The following is a 16906-nucleotide window of genomic DNA, read 5'->3' on the forward strand; positions in this document are numbered from 1 at the left end:
CGACAAACTAATAACAATACCATCTATATAACTTAAAGACAAGAGTATCTCCTAATGTTTCAAACCAAAAGCAAAATAAAACTGGATTAAACTGGATTAAACTGTACAGGTGGAACATGTTTGTTTCCATGAAATCCAGCTCTCAAGTGAATGAAGCTTCTTGCAAGTTGTGAGGTATCTGCTTAATTCAGAAAAACACAAGTAATCATTAAGTTTATGACACTTATTGATCTTGATCATTTGCACCATGAAAAATATATTGCATTGTACTGTTTTATTTGATTTAAAAAGCCTTTTACCTGTAAAGTATTGGCTTTCTTTTTGCTGTTAATCAAGGCAGAAGGCTTCCTTCCATCTTTTCTCCCTTCTTTCCTCCCTTCCATCTTTTCTACCTTTCCTACTTCCTTCCTTCTTTCCTTCTTTTCTCCTTTCTACCTTACTTCCTTCTTTCCTTCCTTCCATCTTTTCTTCCTTCCTTCATTCCTTCTTTTCTCCCTTCACCCTCCCTTGACCCAAAGACAGCACAATGGTTAAGTGATTGAAAAAAAAAACTGTTTAAAATACTATAAAATGTGCATTATCCATTGAATGTTTCATGGCAAGACTTGGAATCCAAGAGCACAATGTCCCGATTGTGTGTTTAAGCCTGCACACTGAGGTGGGCGTTGGATTCCCCTGTTTGGACCGTGCACTTATGACTTCATGCAAAGGCTGCAGCTGAACGACTTCAGTCAAGCTCTTCATCAAGTACCAACGCAGAACAGCCTACTACATTTACTGAAGGCACAATCCCTACAAAAAGGCCATTGATCTTAAGACATAAAACTGCAATTATTCAACATAGGCCTAAAGAATTTGACTCTCCGTGTTACTGTAAGGATGAGGACACTGTCTAACAGTTTGATGTGCCTCTGATGTCTGGCAAAAAAAGAAAAGGATTAATAGTGCTCATGCTTCGCAGATGTATTCAGTAAATATTTGATCTTGGGTGCAGTACTGTGTGCTATCCAAATATACACAGAGCAGCAGTTCCGGTTGATATTGTATCTACTTTGGCAAGTCTACACATTTTGTTGTCATGGTAAATGATATCATTATTTTCAACAGACCAAATGGACAACCTCTTGACATTTTGCAGCCAGATTATTCACCTGGAACCAGCTGCATGCTGTTCATTTGACAAATACGTATTTTAATGCCAACTTGTACCGTTCCGATGCTAATAGAAAAGAAGGTGAACAGAAATTGATTAAAGATGTGTACATAGATTATATTTTTGAAATATCTGGAGCAAAATGTGAAAAAGTAATATGATAGGGATATAATCTGGATGCATTTGATGCAAGGCCGGTTCTAGGGGGGGGCAGGGGTGGGCTGTGTCCACCCAAACGTGCGTCCTGCCCACCCAATCAAAGTTATGGGGATCCTTTATTTTTTTATAATTTAATTTTTTTTATATATATATATATATATATATATATATAAAAATATCACAAAATATCTGTACCATTTCTGATTGGGTGGGCACTGCGCATCATTTTTAGACAGAACAATGAACGCATACCGGAAAAGTTGTGTCTCGGAGACGTGAGACGTGTTCAGAACAGCAGACACACTGAAGGCTGATTTATGGTTCCGCGTTACACCAACGCAGAGCCTATGGCGTAGGGTACGTGGCGACGCACACCGTTCTTTGCGCGTCGCTGCGTAACCTTCGCCGTAAGGCTGATTTATGGTTCCGCGTTACGCCAACGCAGAGCGGTGTGTGTCGCTGCGGTGCCGTGCAGGCTCTGGAGCCGCCAGCCTGCCGCGGGACCTTTTAAATCGATGCAGAGCCTACGCTGTAGGGTACGATTGATTGATAAAAAAAAAAAGAAAAAAACATTAAATAAATGCAGCCTCAACAGGGCACAAGCCAGTGTCCTGTTTGTGCCGGTGTTCTGCCATTTTTTGTGTTCTGCCAAAAAATGCTACCTAATGGTTTTCTACCTTTGTAGAGCTACAATTTTACTGTGTTTTACTCCCTAAACCACTTCCTTTCCCCCAAGTGGTCCTTGTCTCTTGCCAGGCCGTCATTGTAAATAAGAATGTTCTTAATGACCTGCCTGGTTAAATAAAGGCCAATGACTGAATGAATATCAAATAAAGTGATAGAATTGTTTTTTTTTCTCTTTATCGTATAATGTTCACAAAGTGTAATGCAATTCATGTCATGGGTAGTGTGCTTTGAAGGATCAAATACTCAACATCCCATATTATCCATTTTACATCGTGCAAGAAATGATTGGCAATCAAACTTTGAAAATCGACTGCGCGTGCGCAAAACCACAAAGTAGCATTTCTCGGCAGGTAGCAAGGATTGGCAGAACACTGGTCCCAAGCCCGGGTAAATGCAGAGGGAAGTGTCAGGAAGGGCAATTGGGTTAGCGTACTGTGGAGAAGATAGATGAACTAATATGATGATAGCATAGTTTTCAATGCATTTCAGGGGTTTGACCCCCGTCGCCCACCCTACATTTCAGTCTGCCCACCCTAGTGGGCCTCGCTAAATCCGGCCCTGATTTGATGGCTGGATTAATAAGCATTGATACATTAATTCAGCAACTGATTTTAGGGGTTTTATTTACAGAGATGTTGAGGTGTTTTATGATCGAGTTCAAACTGAACTCTGTGAAAAAAAACATTTCTGAAGTCTGTGGACTGACCTCGGGGGGGATGAAAACTCTATTAGCAGTAACTACAGATAAGAGTGAACAGATTTAAGAAAGAACGTTTTTGATTGAACATGGAAAAAAAAACATCAGAAGAATAAAATGATAAAAAATAAATAAAATGTCCCCCCTCCCCATCCCATCCAAATGCAATTGGTTATGTATAATTTTTTGCAGTTATTTACAGAGTTTTTATTATTCATAATTACATTATTATTGCAATGATCAATTGTTGATTTATACAGCTGAAATTGTGTTAGATAAGATCCTCTTATTTTCTTGCATCCATTCAGTCCACGCTGCTATTAATGGTGACATCCTCAAAGGGAGCATTATTTGATAGGATGTTACTGGACTATCAAATTATGGTACCCCTGAAATATTGATACCCCTGAAATATTGATTTACACCTTGATTTTGAGGTGTAAGTATGCTGACATTCATCCTACAGTGGCAGTGAGATGATTAGTAGTCTTTAAGTGACGGGAGCATTATTTGATAGGATGTTACTGGACTATCAAATTATGCTACCCCTGAAATATTGATTTAAAGGAGCATGAGGCTCCTTTTAAAGCAGCACAATGTAACTTTCAGCTTTTGTTGAGTTTGGCGGCTCCTTTGGACAAAAGCGGTAGTGCTTTACCAGTAGTGTGGCAGGGTTCCTACCATGCACCTCCAAGTTACATCGTTCCAGTGAAGGCGATACACACCCCTCAGACCATGACAGAGGTTCATTAAACCTGTTGGAAGTTGATGTACCATCACAATGATGATGATGAAATATTAGATTAAGGTGGAAAAGTTACATAGTGCTAATGCTTTAAGAAATGAGACTCTCTAGCGCCACCCTTCGCCACGACGGCCGTCGGGGGTACTGCAGCCAACAGCGAAGCCGGCACGGGAGAACGGGGAGAACGTGCATGCAGCGTCATGTGACGTCACATCCACAGGACAGCGCGGGAAATTCAGAGTCCGAATTGCAGCACATTTTGCAGCACACAGCCTGTTCAAGGCAACGGAGAGATACACTAGAGGGCTCATTCTTTTGGGTTTGGAACGCTTCATCTGACATTATTAATAGAAAACTTAAAACGTATAAAACATTTTTTCATAAATCCTGCCTCAATCCTGCCTCAAGCTCCTTTAAAATTGATAATATGAGAGTATTATCAGTATTTGATCCTTAAAAATAAACTACCCATGACATGAATTGCATTACACTTTGTGAACATTATACCATAAAGAGAAAAAAAACAATGCTTTCTTATTTTCTATCTTCTATTATCTTATTATTCCATCGCTATATAATTCTATCGACAGGCGGGTGGACTGGGGTCATGCAGTTATGCAGTCAGTGGATCGGGCGGCCGTTGGTTTCAGCAGCCTCGCCAGTGCGCCTGCGTCCTGGCGGCCGTTGGTTTCAGCCATAGACAAAGCATATTTCACATAAACATATTTTTTTATGTTTTTCAAGTAACAAAATAACATATTTGAACCATTTTTCAGATTTTTTCAGTTATTTTATTGTCTGAAAAATGGTTCAAATATGTTATTTTGTTATTTGAAATTTTTTTAATTTGTTTTGTTGATGAGAAAATATGTTTCTCTATTTTTCTTATTTTTGTGAGGGCACTACCTACCACTATTTTTGTTTTTCGGCACTACCTTGTTCTCTATAGCTGATATAACATGAATTACTCCTATGTGGGATCAACAAAGTTCTTATTTTTGCCATCTGAGACAATTAAATATATTATATTTGGTGCCTAACTGTTTCCCAAGTATATTAGTGCGTGTGTGAATGAATAAATGAGACGTAAAACGTACATTTCTTTGTAGAAAAGGCGCTTTATGAAAATAAGTCCATTTACTTGTATTAGTTTACAGCGCAGTCTTGCCACATCCAATATGGCGGCGACGTTGACGTATCGCAGCCTCGCCATAACGCCAGTGCGCCTGCGTCCTGTAGTGGCAGCAGCGGCTCCTGGTTCCGTTTCTCTTGACAGCCGAAGAAGAAGCAACATGGCGGCCACGGCAGCACCCATCATAAAGGGACCTGTAGTGAGTAAATGTGATTCATATTCCTCGCTTTCCCCACAAACAGTTGGCGGCTGCTCTTCACAGGGACGTGAATAAAACCCTTTTACGTTTGCAGGGGAGACGGAAGCCACAGCAGCAGTCAGAGATGTTTTAAATGCCGATCACATCCTCGTGGTTAGCCTGCTGGCTAACCCCCAGGACGATTAAAATACTACTCATTATTAACAGAGGTGGATAATCCAGGTCCATAAAGTAAAAATCCAGCCCTAGTTGCTAAACCAGCTCCTCTGCAGGTAAATGGTCCTTATTGAAAACACCTGTTCTAAATGTGCAGGCTGATCCAGAAACAGCAGGGTTTTTACTTTATGGCCCCTTGGTTATATCCCTCTGCAAAAAACAACCCATTCCCATGTTGCAAACAGCAGAAATTGCTGTATCATTGTCTTCACATGCTTCTCCAGAGGGTTGGAAAAACTGATGGACAGGGTTTTTACTTCATGGCACCTGGATTATACACCTGGATTATTAATGTTGATGCATCAGTGCAGTGATAATACTGTCTCAGAATATTAGAATATTGTGATTAAATCCTTTTATTTTCTGTAATGCAAAAATGTCATACATTCTGGATTCATTACAAATCAACTGAAACATTGCAAGCCTTTTATTATTTTAATATTGCTGATCATGGCTTGCAGCTTAAGAAAACTCAAATATCCTATCTCAAAATATTAGAATATTCTGGGAATCTTAATCTTAAACTGTAAGCCATAATCAGCAATGTTAAAATAATAAAAGGCTTGCAATATTTCAGTTGATTTGTAATGAATCCAGAATGGATGACATTTTTGCATTACAGAAAATAAAAGGATTTAATCACAATATTCTAATATTCTGAGACAGTCCTGTAAGCACTACTGGGGAAGTGAACAGGGCCAGCCCTGGATGATGTCTGACGTTAGGCTCCAAGTGTTTAACTGGATTTGTGTTTGAAGTGGAACTGTGAACCTGTTTGCAGGCGGTCGAGGATGTGGTCGTCACCTTTGGAGACCAGCAGAATATTAACAAGTTCGCCAGGAACACGGCCCGGATGACGGAGCTCAAAAATGAGATAGAGACAAAGAGAGTAAGTAAAAGCTGCCCACGACCACAGTCAGCCTGACAGACGAAATACGCAGTTTGGCTCTAAGACCCCGTCCACACGTAGCCGGGTATTTTTAAAACCGAATATTTCCCCCCCTCCGTTTATAAAATAATTTGTATTCACATTACATCGTTTTTTTAAAAAAAAACCCTTCCACACATAACCGAATATCTGCGTTTTCGACCACATTCATAAGCATTCTAAACCTGTAGATCATCCCCGGCAGGTGCGTCTCCTCGGTAACGAGCCCCCCGTGTCCCGCCACGGAGCTACCGCGTTATCGACGCAGCCCCACGCCGTAGCCTACGCCGTAGGGTACGGCCAGAGACGTTCAATAAACGAGACAGCCCACTAAGGTTCGAGTTCCTGTATCTGTGTCACGTGACTGCCACGCCCCTTTAGGAGACAGGAAGTAGGTCCTGAGTCTATTGAATCCTATGGGAAAAGTGAACGTGAGCACAGATTATTACCAATTCCTTCGCCCCATAGTAACCTAAGTGAATATGGGACCCATTTTCCAAAAGCCACAAACCTTCTGAACATTCTGACACCAAAATGGCAATTTTCAGACCGACAGATTAGGAGAAAATGAACTTTGTTTGAGACCTGTCTCTGTCTGAGCAACACACTCTCGCCAGATTTGGCTCTCATCGTTTTCCCATCGGATAAAATGAAGTTTAAAACTAAAATAAAACTTGCTTCTTTGCTTAATAATACTGTTATTTTTATTATTTAAGTATTTTTGGAAGAAAGTTGTACTGTATCTACTGTTGTATGTTCCAAAACGATGTGGGGAGAGGGGTGACCACTAGGGCTGAACGATATACCGTTATCGTATCTATATCGAGATATGAACATTCAAGACATTAATAACGGAAAAGCAACGATATAAACGATATATGTCCGCTCGCCCTGCTTGTACAGCTCGAGCAGTCTCCATAAACATTACTTTTAAGATTGCTCTTGAACGCACCACTACGGCCAGCCAACCACAAAGCTTATTTCATGCTTGCTGTTGATCGACAGCTGAGCCAACCAATGACAAACATAGGAGGGTGGGAGGGAGGGAGACGTAGACTGAGACCAGACGCACACAGCCACACACACAGGAGAGCGGAGAAGAGCGGAGAAATCGAAACGGAAGAATAGAGACATGAGTGCGGAGGATAATGCGGCCGGTGGCGGTGCTGAATCTAATTTTGTGCCAAAACATAAATCATCCTCCATTATTTGGAGGTATTTTGGATTTAGAAAGGATGATGTCGACCAGAGCGAGGTGTTGTGCAAGTCGTGCTTGGTGAAAATTGCGACGTGTATTTCGCGGCCATCCGTTTTTAGTTTTGAAATGACAAAATAAAAATAGAGAAATAAACCAAAATAATCCGTTCCCCATCTTTTGTTTTGATAATAAAAAATTCATTGATGTGTTTGAAAATCGAAATTGGGAATTAAAACAGCGAGTGGAAAACTCTTTTCTCTATTTCCTATTCGTTTACTGAAAACAAGGATTGGACAAATGGGGGGATTGCACATGCGCAGTAATAAATTAAGAAAATTGTTTCTGGTTCTTTTGTTCATCAGATTGAAAGTTAACATTTTTAGATATTTAATTGTTGAAACAGAAAATAAATCAAATATGAAACCTGGGAGTGAAACATGAGTTTAATCTGTAATCTGTCTTCACTCCGTCATGAAACTGCAGTGATGTTGTGACAGTCCGTTCAGCTGCAGCGTCCAATCAATAACATGTACTGAACTCTAACTCTAACTGCATTGGTTATTTATTGTTAAAGCGGAGCTACAGTAAAATATTTTGATTATTATTTATTATTGAGTGACTTTATGTTAATGTTGATGACTGGCAGTGAGTTCTAATCAATAAAACTGCACTCTTTTGATTTCTGATGTTTTTATTTTTCTGAAAAATGCTTGGTTTTCACCGAACCGAAGTCATATCGTATCGTATTGATATCGAGATATCTGGCATGAATATCGAGATATGAAATTTTGTCCATATCGTTCAGCCCTAGTGACCACGCCTACTTAGGAGGCAGGAAGTGGATCCCATTTCATACCATTGGCAGTAACGGTAATGCGCTATCTTCTGTATAGAGGATCTTTGGTACGGCGTACGGTGTGCGTCGCCGCGTACCCTACGCCGTAGGCTCTGCGTCGGTGTAACGCAGTAAACGGTGGTCAAGAGCAGAGACCATTTATTTAATAAATAGCTTGGAGGACAGATGGTGGATCATCTGTAGTTCTGTAGTAAACAAAGGTCGCACGTTAGACGTCAGAGCAGATTTGTTGTTGTTTTGGCGCATAATGTGACGTTCGAAAACGCAAAACTCTGGTTGTGTCCGCTTACACGCATCTACATAAACGGAGTTTTCAAAAATCTTCACTTTGCCTGGAGTTTTTTTAAACATTCGTTTATTTGCGTTTTCATGTGGATGACAGGTCCAAACGTAGGAAAATATCTTCGGTTTAGCAGATACCCGGCTACGTGTGGACGGGGTCTAAAGCACAGGTGTCAAAGTGAATCCCAGAAGGGCCAGTTTCCTGCATGTTTGAGATGTTTCACTGCTTTAACACACCTGATTCTAATTAATCATCGTCATCAGCTTGTTGTCAAAGTCTGGATAGTTCTGTTGATGACACAGCTCCTTGTATCATGGTTTGATTAAAAAAAGGGAAACATCTAAAACCTGCAGGGACACCGGCCCTCAAGGACTGGAGTCTGACACCCCTGCTCTAAAGGATTTCTTACTACAGCATGTTCGATATCACTCTTGCAAAGGAAAGAGAAAATCATGATTAAAAAGTAGTCTGTAGTTTTCCAAGTACCAGGCAGTCACACTTTAAATGTCAATAATATATCTTACCAGATGGAACCTTACTGCCTGAGATGCCAGTTTGCATGAATTTATCATCTAAATTAGCGTAATGAGTGCTGTTATTGAAATCGTTGCAGGATGCAGTGTACTGATCATCTATTGTCATCTATCGTCTAATAGATTTCTATTTTTGTGTTAATAAGTAATTTTTCTGGCAATTATTTGCTTCAAAGCAGTCATTAGAACTACACTGAAGTATTGGTTTATATCTTGTAAGTCAGATTTCCATATATACAGGACTGTCTAAGAAAATTAGAATATTGTGATAAAGTTCTTTATTTTCTGTAATGCAATTTAAAAAAAAAAAAAAAAAAAAAAAAAAAAAAAAAATGTCATACATTCTGGATTCATTCCAAATCAACTGAAATATTGCAAACCTCTTATTATTTTAATATTGCTGATTATGGCTTACAGCTTAAGATTAAGATTCCCAGAATATGCTAATTTTTTTAGATATGATATTTAAGTTTTCTTAAGCTGTAAGCCATGATCAGCAATATTAAAATAATAAAAGGCTTGCAATATTTCAGTTGATGTATGGAATGAATCCAGAATGTATGACATTTTTGTTTTTGTAATTGCATTACAGAAAATCACAATATTCTAATTTTCTAAGACAGTCCTGTATATCAATATGTCTTTGTAATAGAGTGCAACCCAAGATGAAAAGTGTTTCTATGAGCTTATCGGGAGGCTTTTCAGATATTTGTTCGGCCCTTATCCTTCTTATTTTAACACTGTAAAGTTTATTACATACATGACAAACTAGTTTGTCATGTATTAATTTAAATGTGTAATGAGTGTAATGAATGTAAATGAGTTAAATGTGGTTTAAAAAGGCATGCAGCTGCTATATAACTGTTTCCAACCCTCACCAAGAATGTGTCATGTCTGCCTGTGTTTCCGTGTAGAAAACTCTGCAGAACTTGCAGTACGCCAGTGACGACCTCATGATGCTGGACGACGACTCCCTTATGATCCCTTATCAAATTGGTGACGTCTTTATCAGCCACTCCCAGGAAGAAACGCAAGAAATGCTGGAGGCTGCAAAGGTAAGTCAATTACAGTTGAGTGTTTTTTCCCCTACTCTACACACCCAAAGTTTCTCAATCACATTATTATTGGTATTATTAGGGCAGTGCAAGTGCGAAGGCCCTATTGTATCTGTAGGAATTTTCCTTCTTCTTTCTTTCTTTCTTTCTTTTTATTTTTTACGACGACCCCCAAAACTTGCCCCAAAAGTCACCAAATTTTGCACCAAGCCAGACCTGGCGAAAAATGTGATATTTCATGGTTTGCATTAATGGGCGTGGCCTAATGGCTCAACAGCGCCCCCTAGAAAACTTTGTGCCTCAAGCCCCACGATACGGTTTGACGTACATGCATGAAAATCGCTACACACCTGTATCATGTCGCAACTTAAAGAAAAGTCTCTTGGTGCCATGGCCCAAACCGAACAGGAAGTCGGCCATTTTGAATTAATCGTGTAATTTTGGCGCAATTTATGCCATTTCTTCAGCAGTTAATACGGCCCGAACTGTAACGTGCACCCAGGTGTGTTATACATCAAAATGTGCGTCTCCATCCTGCGACTACGCGCATTACTTTTCTCAGTCAAAAGCGTTACCGTGGCGACGCTAGACGACAAAAGGCGCGCCCACCCTTCATCTGATTGGTCCATATCTGATAGTTCCTACTTTCTGCCATAACTTTTGAATGGTTTGACATAGAGACTCGTGGGTGGTGTCATTGGCTAAATGTCCAGGCCTGAAGAATCTACATCAAGTCATACAAGCTTCCACTGCAGCCTGAACGTTGTTTTTTTTCTTTTTTTTTTTCAATTATTTCTATTATACTAGATTATGAAACTATACTGCATACAAATACTTAAGCTCTTTCCTTAAAGTCTAATAAATGAAAAACACACTTAGGATACAGAGTTATAGTTTATTTTGGCAGGAACAGTATAAAGCCAAAGAAACCTGAAAATGTTGTTTCTGTTAAACTATCAGTGAAAGCGAGGTCTGTGACCTGTCTCTTCTCAAACATTGAAATGATCATGGATGGATTTTCCTTTTTTCATTTGACAGTTTCCCAAAAAAATGATTTTTTTCGGAATATTTCAAAATCTGGCAAGTATGTCTGAACGATTAATTGCATTTGCGATTCACTCATATAAAACTTGATTTTGTAACGTGAGCAATTACAAGGTTGTCACGTGACACAAAGCTGAGCAGGGCACTCGACGGCAGATCTGGTTCAGCTGAACTCTAGTCTTGAAAAGGAACAGCACATCCACGCTGTTGGAAGGGAAAGAAGATATTGCGCAACGTCAGGTGTGCGGCGCATGCCGTGCTAATGTTACTTCAAGGAGTAAAACTACACACTTGCTCCAGCACTTTAAAGGGGACCTATTATGGCATTTAATGTCTATTTTAAACGGGCCTTGAATGTCTTAAAAACAAGCTTTTGATTGTTTTTTCTATATAAATTAGAAATTCAGCCTCTGGGCCATGTCTTTATTTTTACTGTTTCTAACTTCATTATCTATGCAGGATTCTGAGTAGGCGGGGCTATGATAATGAGGCTCTGTGCTGATTGGCTGCCTGAATGACACGATACACCGCTACGAAAAAATGGAGTTAGGACACGGAGTTAAGCCTGATTTATGGTGCTGCGTTAAATCGACGCCGTAGGTTCTGCGTCGTTGTGACGCGGAACCATAAATCAGGCTTTACACCGTGTCCTAACTGCATGTGATGCGAGCGTCAGCGACAAAATCAATTCCATTGCTTTATTTTCTATTGGACTGTCCTAACTGGACGCGGCGTGCCGTTTTGAGCTGAACATTTGTCGGACGCCCTGCTTCTATTTTCTTCCTGTCACTCGCGTTGAAAGCCGGTTGAAAGCGCTGTAGGAAACAGTCATGGATGAGGAACGGCTGATCCAGTTAGTTGAAATGAGAAGTTATCTCTATGATTCCTCCTCATTTCACTACAAAAACCTCAATAAAGTGGCAGCTGCTGGAGGGAGATGGACAGAGAGTACGATGTCACGCAGAGCTACGATAGTCGGACGCTCATGCAGTTACACGGTTTTATAGTTGTGGGCGTTGTTTGCATTTTGGTTACGTAACGAAAATGTGCAGAATCTTATTGGCTCGTAGATCCACATCACACTGGACGGATCATACGGGCGGCTTTACAGACACTGCAGAATTTAGTTGCTTTCCTCCTTCTCTGAGTTGGCAGGCTGAGGGGAGACCACTTTATATATGTTAAAGCAAGAAAAAACCTGTTTTTCTTAATAGGTCCCATTTAAGAATACACCATAGAGCCATGTACAACAGCTGTACGGCTAAAGTGTCGAGCGCTAGTGGGCCAAACAAGCCAAAAAGCCAAAGACGGGGATCATTGAAATGTGAAATGTTTGAAAGTGTCACTCCATACGCGTGGAATTTAAAAACGGCACAGGGAAATCACTCGTGCAATGACTGAGTTCTTAGCTAAAGTACAGGGAATGCTATACAGGGAATTTGCATGACGTCACAGATGTGACTTCACAGCGGGTTTCGCCCACTGAGTGTCAGAAAGACTGAGTGTCAGAAAGACTGAGTGTCAGAAAGACTGAGTGTCAGAAAGACTGAGTGTCAGAAAGACTGAGTGTCAGAAAGACTGAGGGCCAATCCCAATTCTCCTTCACTCGCCCTTCTTTTCTCCACTCGCCCTTCTTTTCTTCCCTAAGCCCTAAAAAAGGAAGGGGGAGATTTTAGGGCACTTGAGATCTAGGGCACTTGGCCCAGGTGCCTGTCCCATTTCTCTTACTCCCCCTCGTTTTCATCCCTACCCTGATCAGGAAGCAGAGAGCCAAAAGCTGTTTTAATTTCAGCTGTAGCGCTGTTAATATGGCACTGTATTAAGTTTTAATATTTTTTCAGGTATAAAGGTAACCTTAAGATCTACAACCGGGGCTCAGTTTATCCAAATAACGCCTGTTAAGAAATTTGACCCGATGTTTTCGGAGATGAGAAGAGCCGCCGCCCCCGGGGAGCAGCCTCAGCTCACAGCCCGAGAAGAGACGTGTCCGCCAGGTCAGGCTGCTCCGTCAGTCCCGGGAGAGAAACTCTCCCGGGACGCAGCTCTGTTGAGAATTACGCTGGCTGAAATAAATCATTTAGGAAGATGTTGGTTTAATAGATGAAATCTAACAGTTGTAGCTACGCCTGTTAAGAAATTTGCTCCGAAATTTAGAGATTTCTGTCTGCCGGCTCCGGAGTTTGGGTCCGCGTTAAATCGACGCAGAGCCTACGGCGTAGGGTACGGCGTAGGGTACGGCGTAGGGTACGGCGTAGGGTACGGCGTAGGGTACGGCGTAGGGTACGGCGTAGGGTGCGGCGTAGGGTACGGCGTAGGGTACGGCGTAGGGTACGGCGTAGGGTACGGCGTAGGGTACGGCGTAGGGTACGGCGTAGGGTACGGCGTAGGGTGCGGCGTACGGCGCGCGTCGCCGCGTACATCGACGCAGACCTTACGGCGTAGGTTACGTAGGCTCTGCGTTGGTGTAACGCGGAACCATAAATCCCTTTTTTCTGGCGTGATCTTCCGCAACTTTATCTGAAAGTGTGTAAATTACCCAGATAACAGCTGGATTACTTTGTGGTTTCTGAAGACTATTATATCAGAAACATCCAAAACAAATCTGACGAGTCACAGGATTATTTCTCTCTATTTCTCTGAGACCAGTCTGCCTGTTTGCCTTCGGTCGGCGAGTCAAATCGACGCAGAGCCTACGGCAAAAGCATTCTGGGAAATTTTCATACCCCCTCGCTCGCCAAGTCAGCATCTGAAATCCCTCGATCCGTAGGGGCTATTCTCAGCCCCTAGCCCTCGTTATGCCCCCTCCCCCTAGGTGAAAAGAGGAATTGGGACACCACTACCTTCACGGGAACGCGCAAAAGTTAGGGGAAGTGAAGAAAACGAGGGCGAGGGGGAGTATTGGGACGCAGCCTGAGTGTCAGAAAGACTGAGCGTCAGAAAGACTGAGCGTCAGAAAGACTGAGCGTCAGAAAGACTGAGCGTCAGAAAGACTGAGCGTCAGAAAGACTGAGCGTCAGAAAGACTGAGCGTCAGAAAGACTGAGCGGCAGAAAGACTGAGCGGCAGAAAGACTGAGCGGCAGAAAGACTGAGCGGCAGAAAGACTGAGCGGCAGAAAGACTGAGTGGCAGCGTAAACTTTCAGTTTGAGCAACTGGAAAACATCTAAAATGGGAAAGAGCTGTTGTGCGATCAACTGTAATCATAGATTTAGCAAGAAATCGAAGTTATGGTTTTACAGACTGACGAAAAATAAGCTTAAGAGAGACAAATGTATCGCTGCAATTCACAGAAACAACTGGATTCCAGGCACCGAAACGTGGATTTGCGGTTCCCATTTTGCTAACTCAGCTGTAACAGAGATTTATAAACGACAGCAGCAACAGCAAGAAAAATAAAGAACTACATCATAAGGTAATGGATTCATAAGCCTTGAGCATCAGCTGCTTTCTGTTGTAGGAGACATCGGGTTCAAACGCGTCATTAGCTGCTTGGATCCCGGTACGCGCTGCTGCGTCGTGAATATTTCACTGATGAATGCCCGCCGGAGTTTTACCAGACTATTTACAGTCACATCCAACCCCTAACCCTCACTAACCCTCATGCAGGACGACAGTCGTCTCAGTCGCTTCACGAGTGACTTCTGGAGCTCTAGTGTGAAGAGTTAAGCTTCACTCACAGTTTCCTGGGTAACACGTAGCGGAAACTATCGCTAAAGCTCTCGTAAAGCTTTCATAATCATTTTTATTTTTAGATTGAATTCCTTTTTCCACAGGAAAACTAAGGTTTAGTTTACAACTCTGAGAGTGACATGTCTACTGTTGTCCGTGTTGGTGCACTTGTTGTGGTGTTCACATAATTATTGTCACAGGAAAGCTGAAGCTGGTAATCTACACCTACTCTTTGTGAGCTGAGTCGTCTGTAAGAGTCTAGAGTGAAATATTGCACTTTGCCTCAGCCTGCAATAAAACAAGTGAAGAAACAGACAATTCATGATACTTTCTCATCTCCTAATTTTGATACCTAATAATACAATGTCAGTGTCGTGTACATGAGACAACACTATTGACGAATTTATGGATCTCACGCTGTGATCGCCAATATCAGGATCGGCAGATACTGCGTTTGGGGATCGGTGATTGGCCCTGGTGTGTGTGTGTGTGTATGTGTTGGTTGTACATGTTTATTTGCTGATTTTAATGATGGCACATTTAAACAAGTGCACATGTGCTGTAATTTATCAGAGAATATGATTTTGAGAATACAAATATGAATGAAAGCTGCAAGCAGCGATGAACGGTCCTCCACCCTTGTGCACGTTCAGGCTGCAGTGGAAGCTTGTATGACTTGATGTAGATTCTTCAGACCTGGACATTTAGTGGATGAAACCACCCACAACTCTTTATGTCAAACCATTCAAAAGTTATGGCAGAAAGTAGGGATTATAAAATATCGATCAATCAGAAGAAGGGGCGGGGGTAATTAATGCCAATGAAGGTCAAGGACTCAATACCGAGTCCGATGACACCACCCACATGTCTTTATGTTAAACCATCCAAAAGTTATGGCAGAAAGTAGGAACTATCAAATATGGACCAATCAGATGAAGGGGGCGCGCTTTTTGGCGTCTAGCGTTGCCACAGTAACGCTTTTGACTGAGAAAAGTAATGGGCGTTGTCGCAGGATGGAGATGCATATTTGTATGTATAACACACCTGGGTGCACGTTACAGTTCGGGCCGCATTAACTGCCGAAGGAATGGCATAAATTTCGCCAAAATTACACGATTAATTCAGAATGTTCAAAATGGCCGACTTCCTGTTTGGTTTCGGCCATGACGCCAAGAGACTTTTCTTTAAGTTGCAACATGATACAGGTGTGTACCGATTTTCGTGCATGTACGTCAAACCGTATTGTGGCGCTTGAGGAACAAAGTTTTCCGGGGGGCGCTGTTGAGCCATTAGGCCACGCCCATTAATGCAAACCATTAAATATCACATTTTTTGCCAGTCCGTTCTTGCGTGCAAAATTTGGTGACTTTTTGGGCACGTTTAAAGGGACAAAAAGGCCCTCCTTTTGTCAGAAGGAAAATAATAACAATTCCTACAGATACAATAGGACTGTCAGTGCTCGGGCACTTATAATAAGTTAAAATGGCACCAAAGAAAATGTCCCTGTGCCTGATGTTTGCCTCCCGTGGCAGGACTCCTGGTGTTGTCGTGTAATCTGAGTTCCTCTTCTGAAAACAGGAATCCCTGGAGCAGGAGGTCAAGGGCCTGGAGGAGCGAGTGGCAGCGATACAGCAGGTTCTGGGGGACCTGAAGATCCAGCTCTACGCCAAGTTTGGGAACAACATTAACCTGGAGGCAGATGAAAGCTGAGCAGCCACATAGATGGCAACAGCCGACCCAACATGGACTTTTACACGCAGCTCTCGGTCCAGATCCGTCTCAATGCCAACAAAACTAGCACGTCTACTGCATGAGCATTTTAATTTAGCAGATTACGGCCTTTGGGAACCCAGATTATGTGTTTTGCAGTTTCATTTTACAATTCACCAAGACAATAAAGACCAAGATTTGATGTGTCAGTAACTGCATATAACTTCATCTGTATTTAAAGCGACTCTTTATTTATTGTTGGTCTTTATTTTTTCTGCTACCGGCAAACTGAAGCACAAAGGTGGAACAAACACCCGTGCACTTTTTTTTTTAAACCTGTTGCAAATGTAACCATCTGCAGTTAAACAGGAACTGTTTTTCATGTGTAATTTTGATATTCTGTTGTAGTAAAGGTTGGATGGTTCTCACTCATACATCAGTCAGAAGAGCTTGTCGTCGCCCACAATAAGTGTCGGCTCCGTCTCTTGAACTAGACTCTCCTTTGACTGTTATGCTGGGGATTTGCAGAACCAGCTCCACATGAAAATGTAACGGCTGTAATTTAAAAAACTCTTGCCCTCCCTTTTTTTTTTTAACAATATTTTTATTAAATTTCAATATAAATGTACAAAAAAAAAAAGCA

At 41.6% G+C, this 16906-nt stretch overlaps 1 protein-coding gene across 1 annotated transcript; it reads left to right on the top strand.

Moving 5' to 3' along the window:
- The first annotated feature begins 4682 nt into the window (after positions 1-4682).
- Positions 4683-16491, top strand: pfdn4 (prefoldin subunit 4). Its single transcript, XM_061734690.1, has 4 exons — positions 4683-4772; positions 5770-5877; positions 9701-9841; positions 16132-16491. Exons 1-4 carry the CDS (start codon positions 4734-4736, stop codon positions 16261-16263), a joined length of 420 nt encoding a protein of 139 aa, XP_061590674.1. The 5' UTR covers positions 4683-4733; the 3' UTR covers positions 16264-16491.
- The last annotated feature ends 415 nt before the right edge of the window (positions 16492-16906 follow it).

The sequence above is a fragment of the Cololabis saira genome, chromosome 12 (genome assembly GCF_033807715.1).
Source record: "Cololabis saira isolate AMF1-May2022 chromosome 12, fColSai1.1, whole genome shotgun sequence".
NCBI classification, from domain to species: domain Eukaryota; kingdom Metazoa; phylum Chordata; class Actinopteri; order Beloniformes; family Belonidae; genus Cololabis; species Cololabis saira.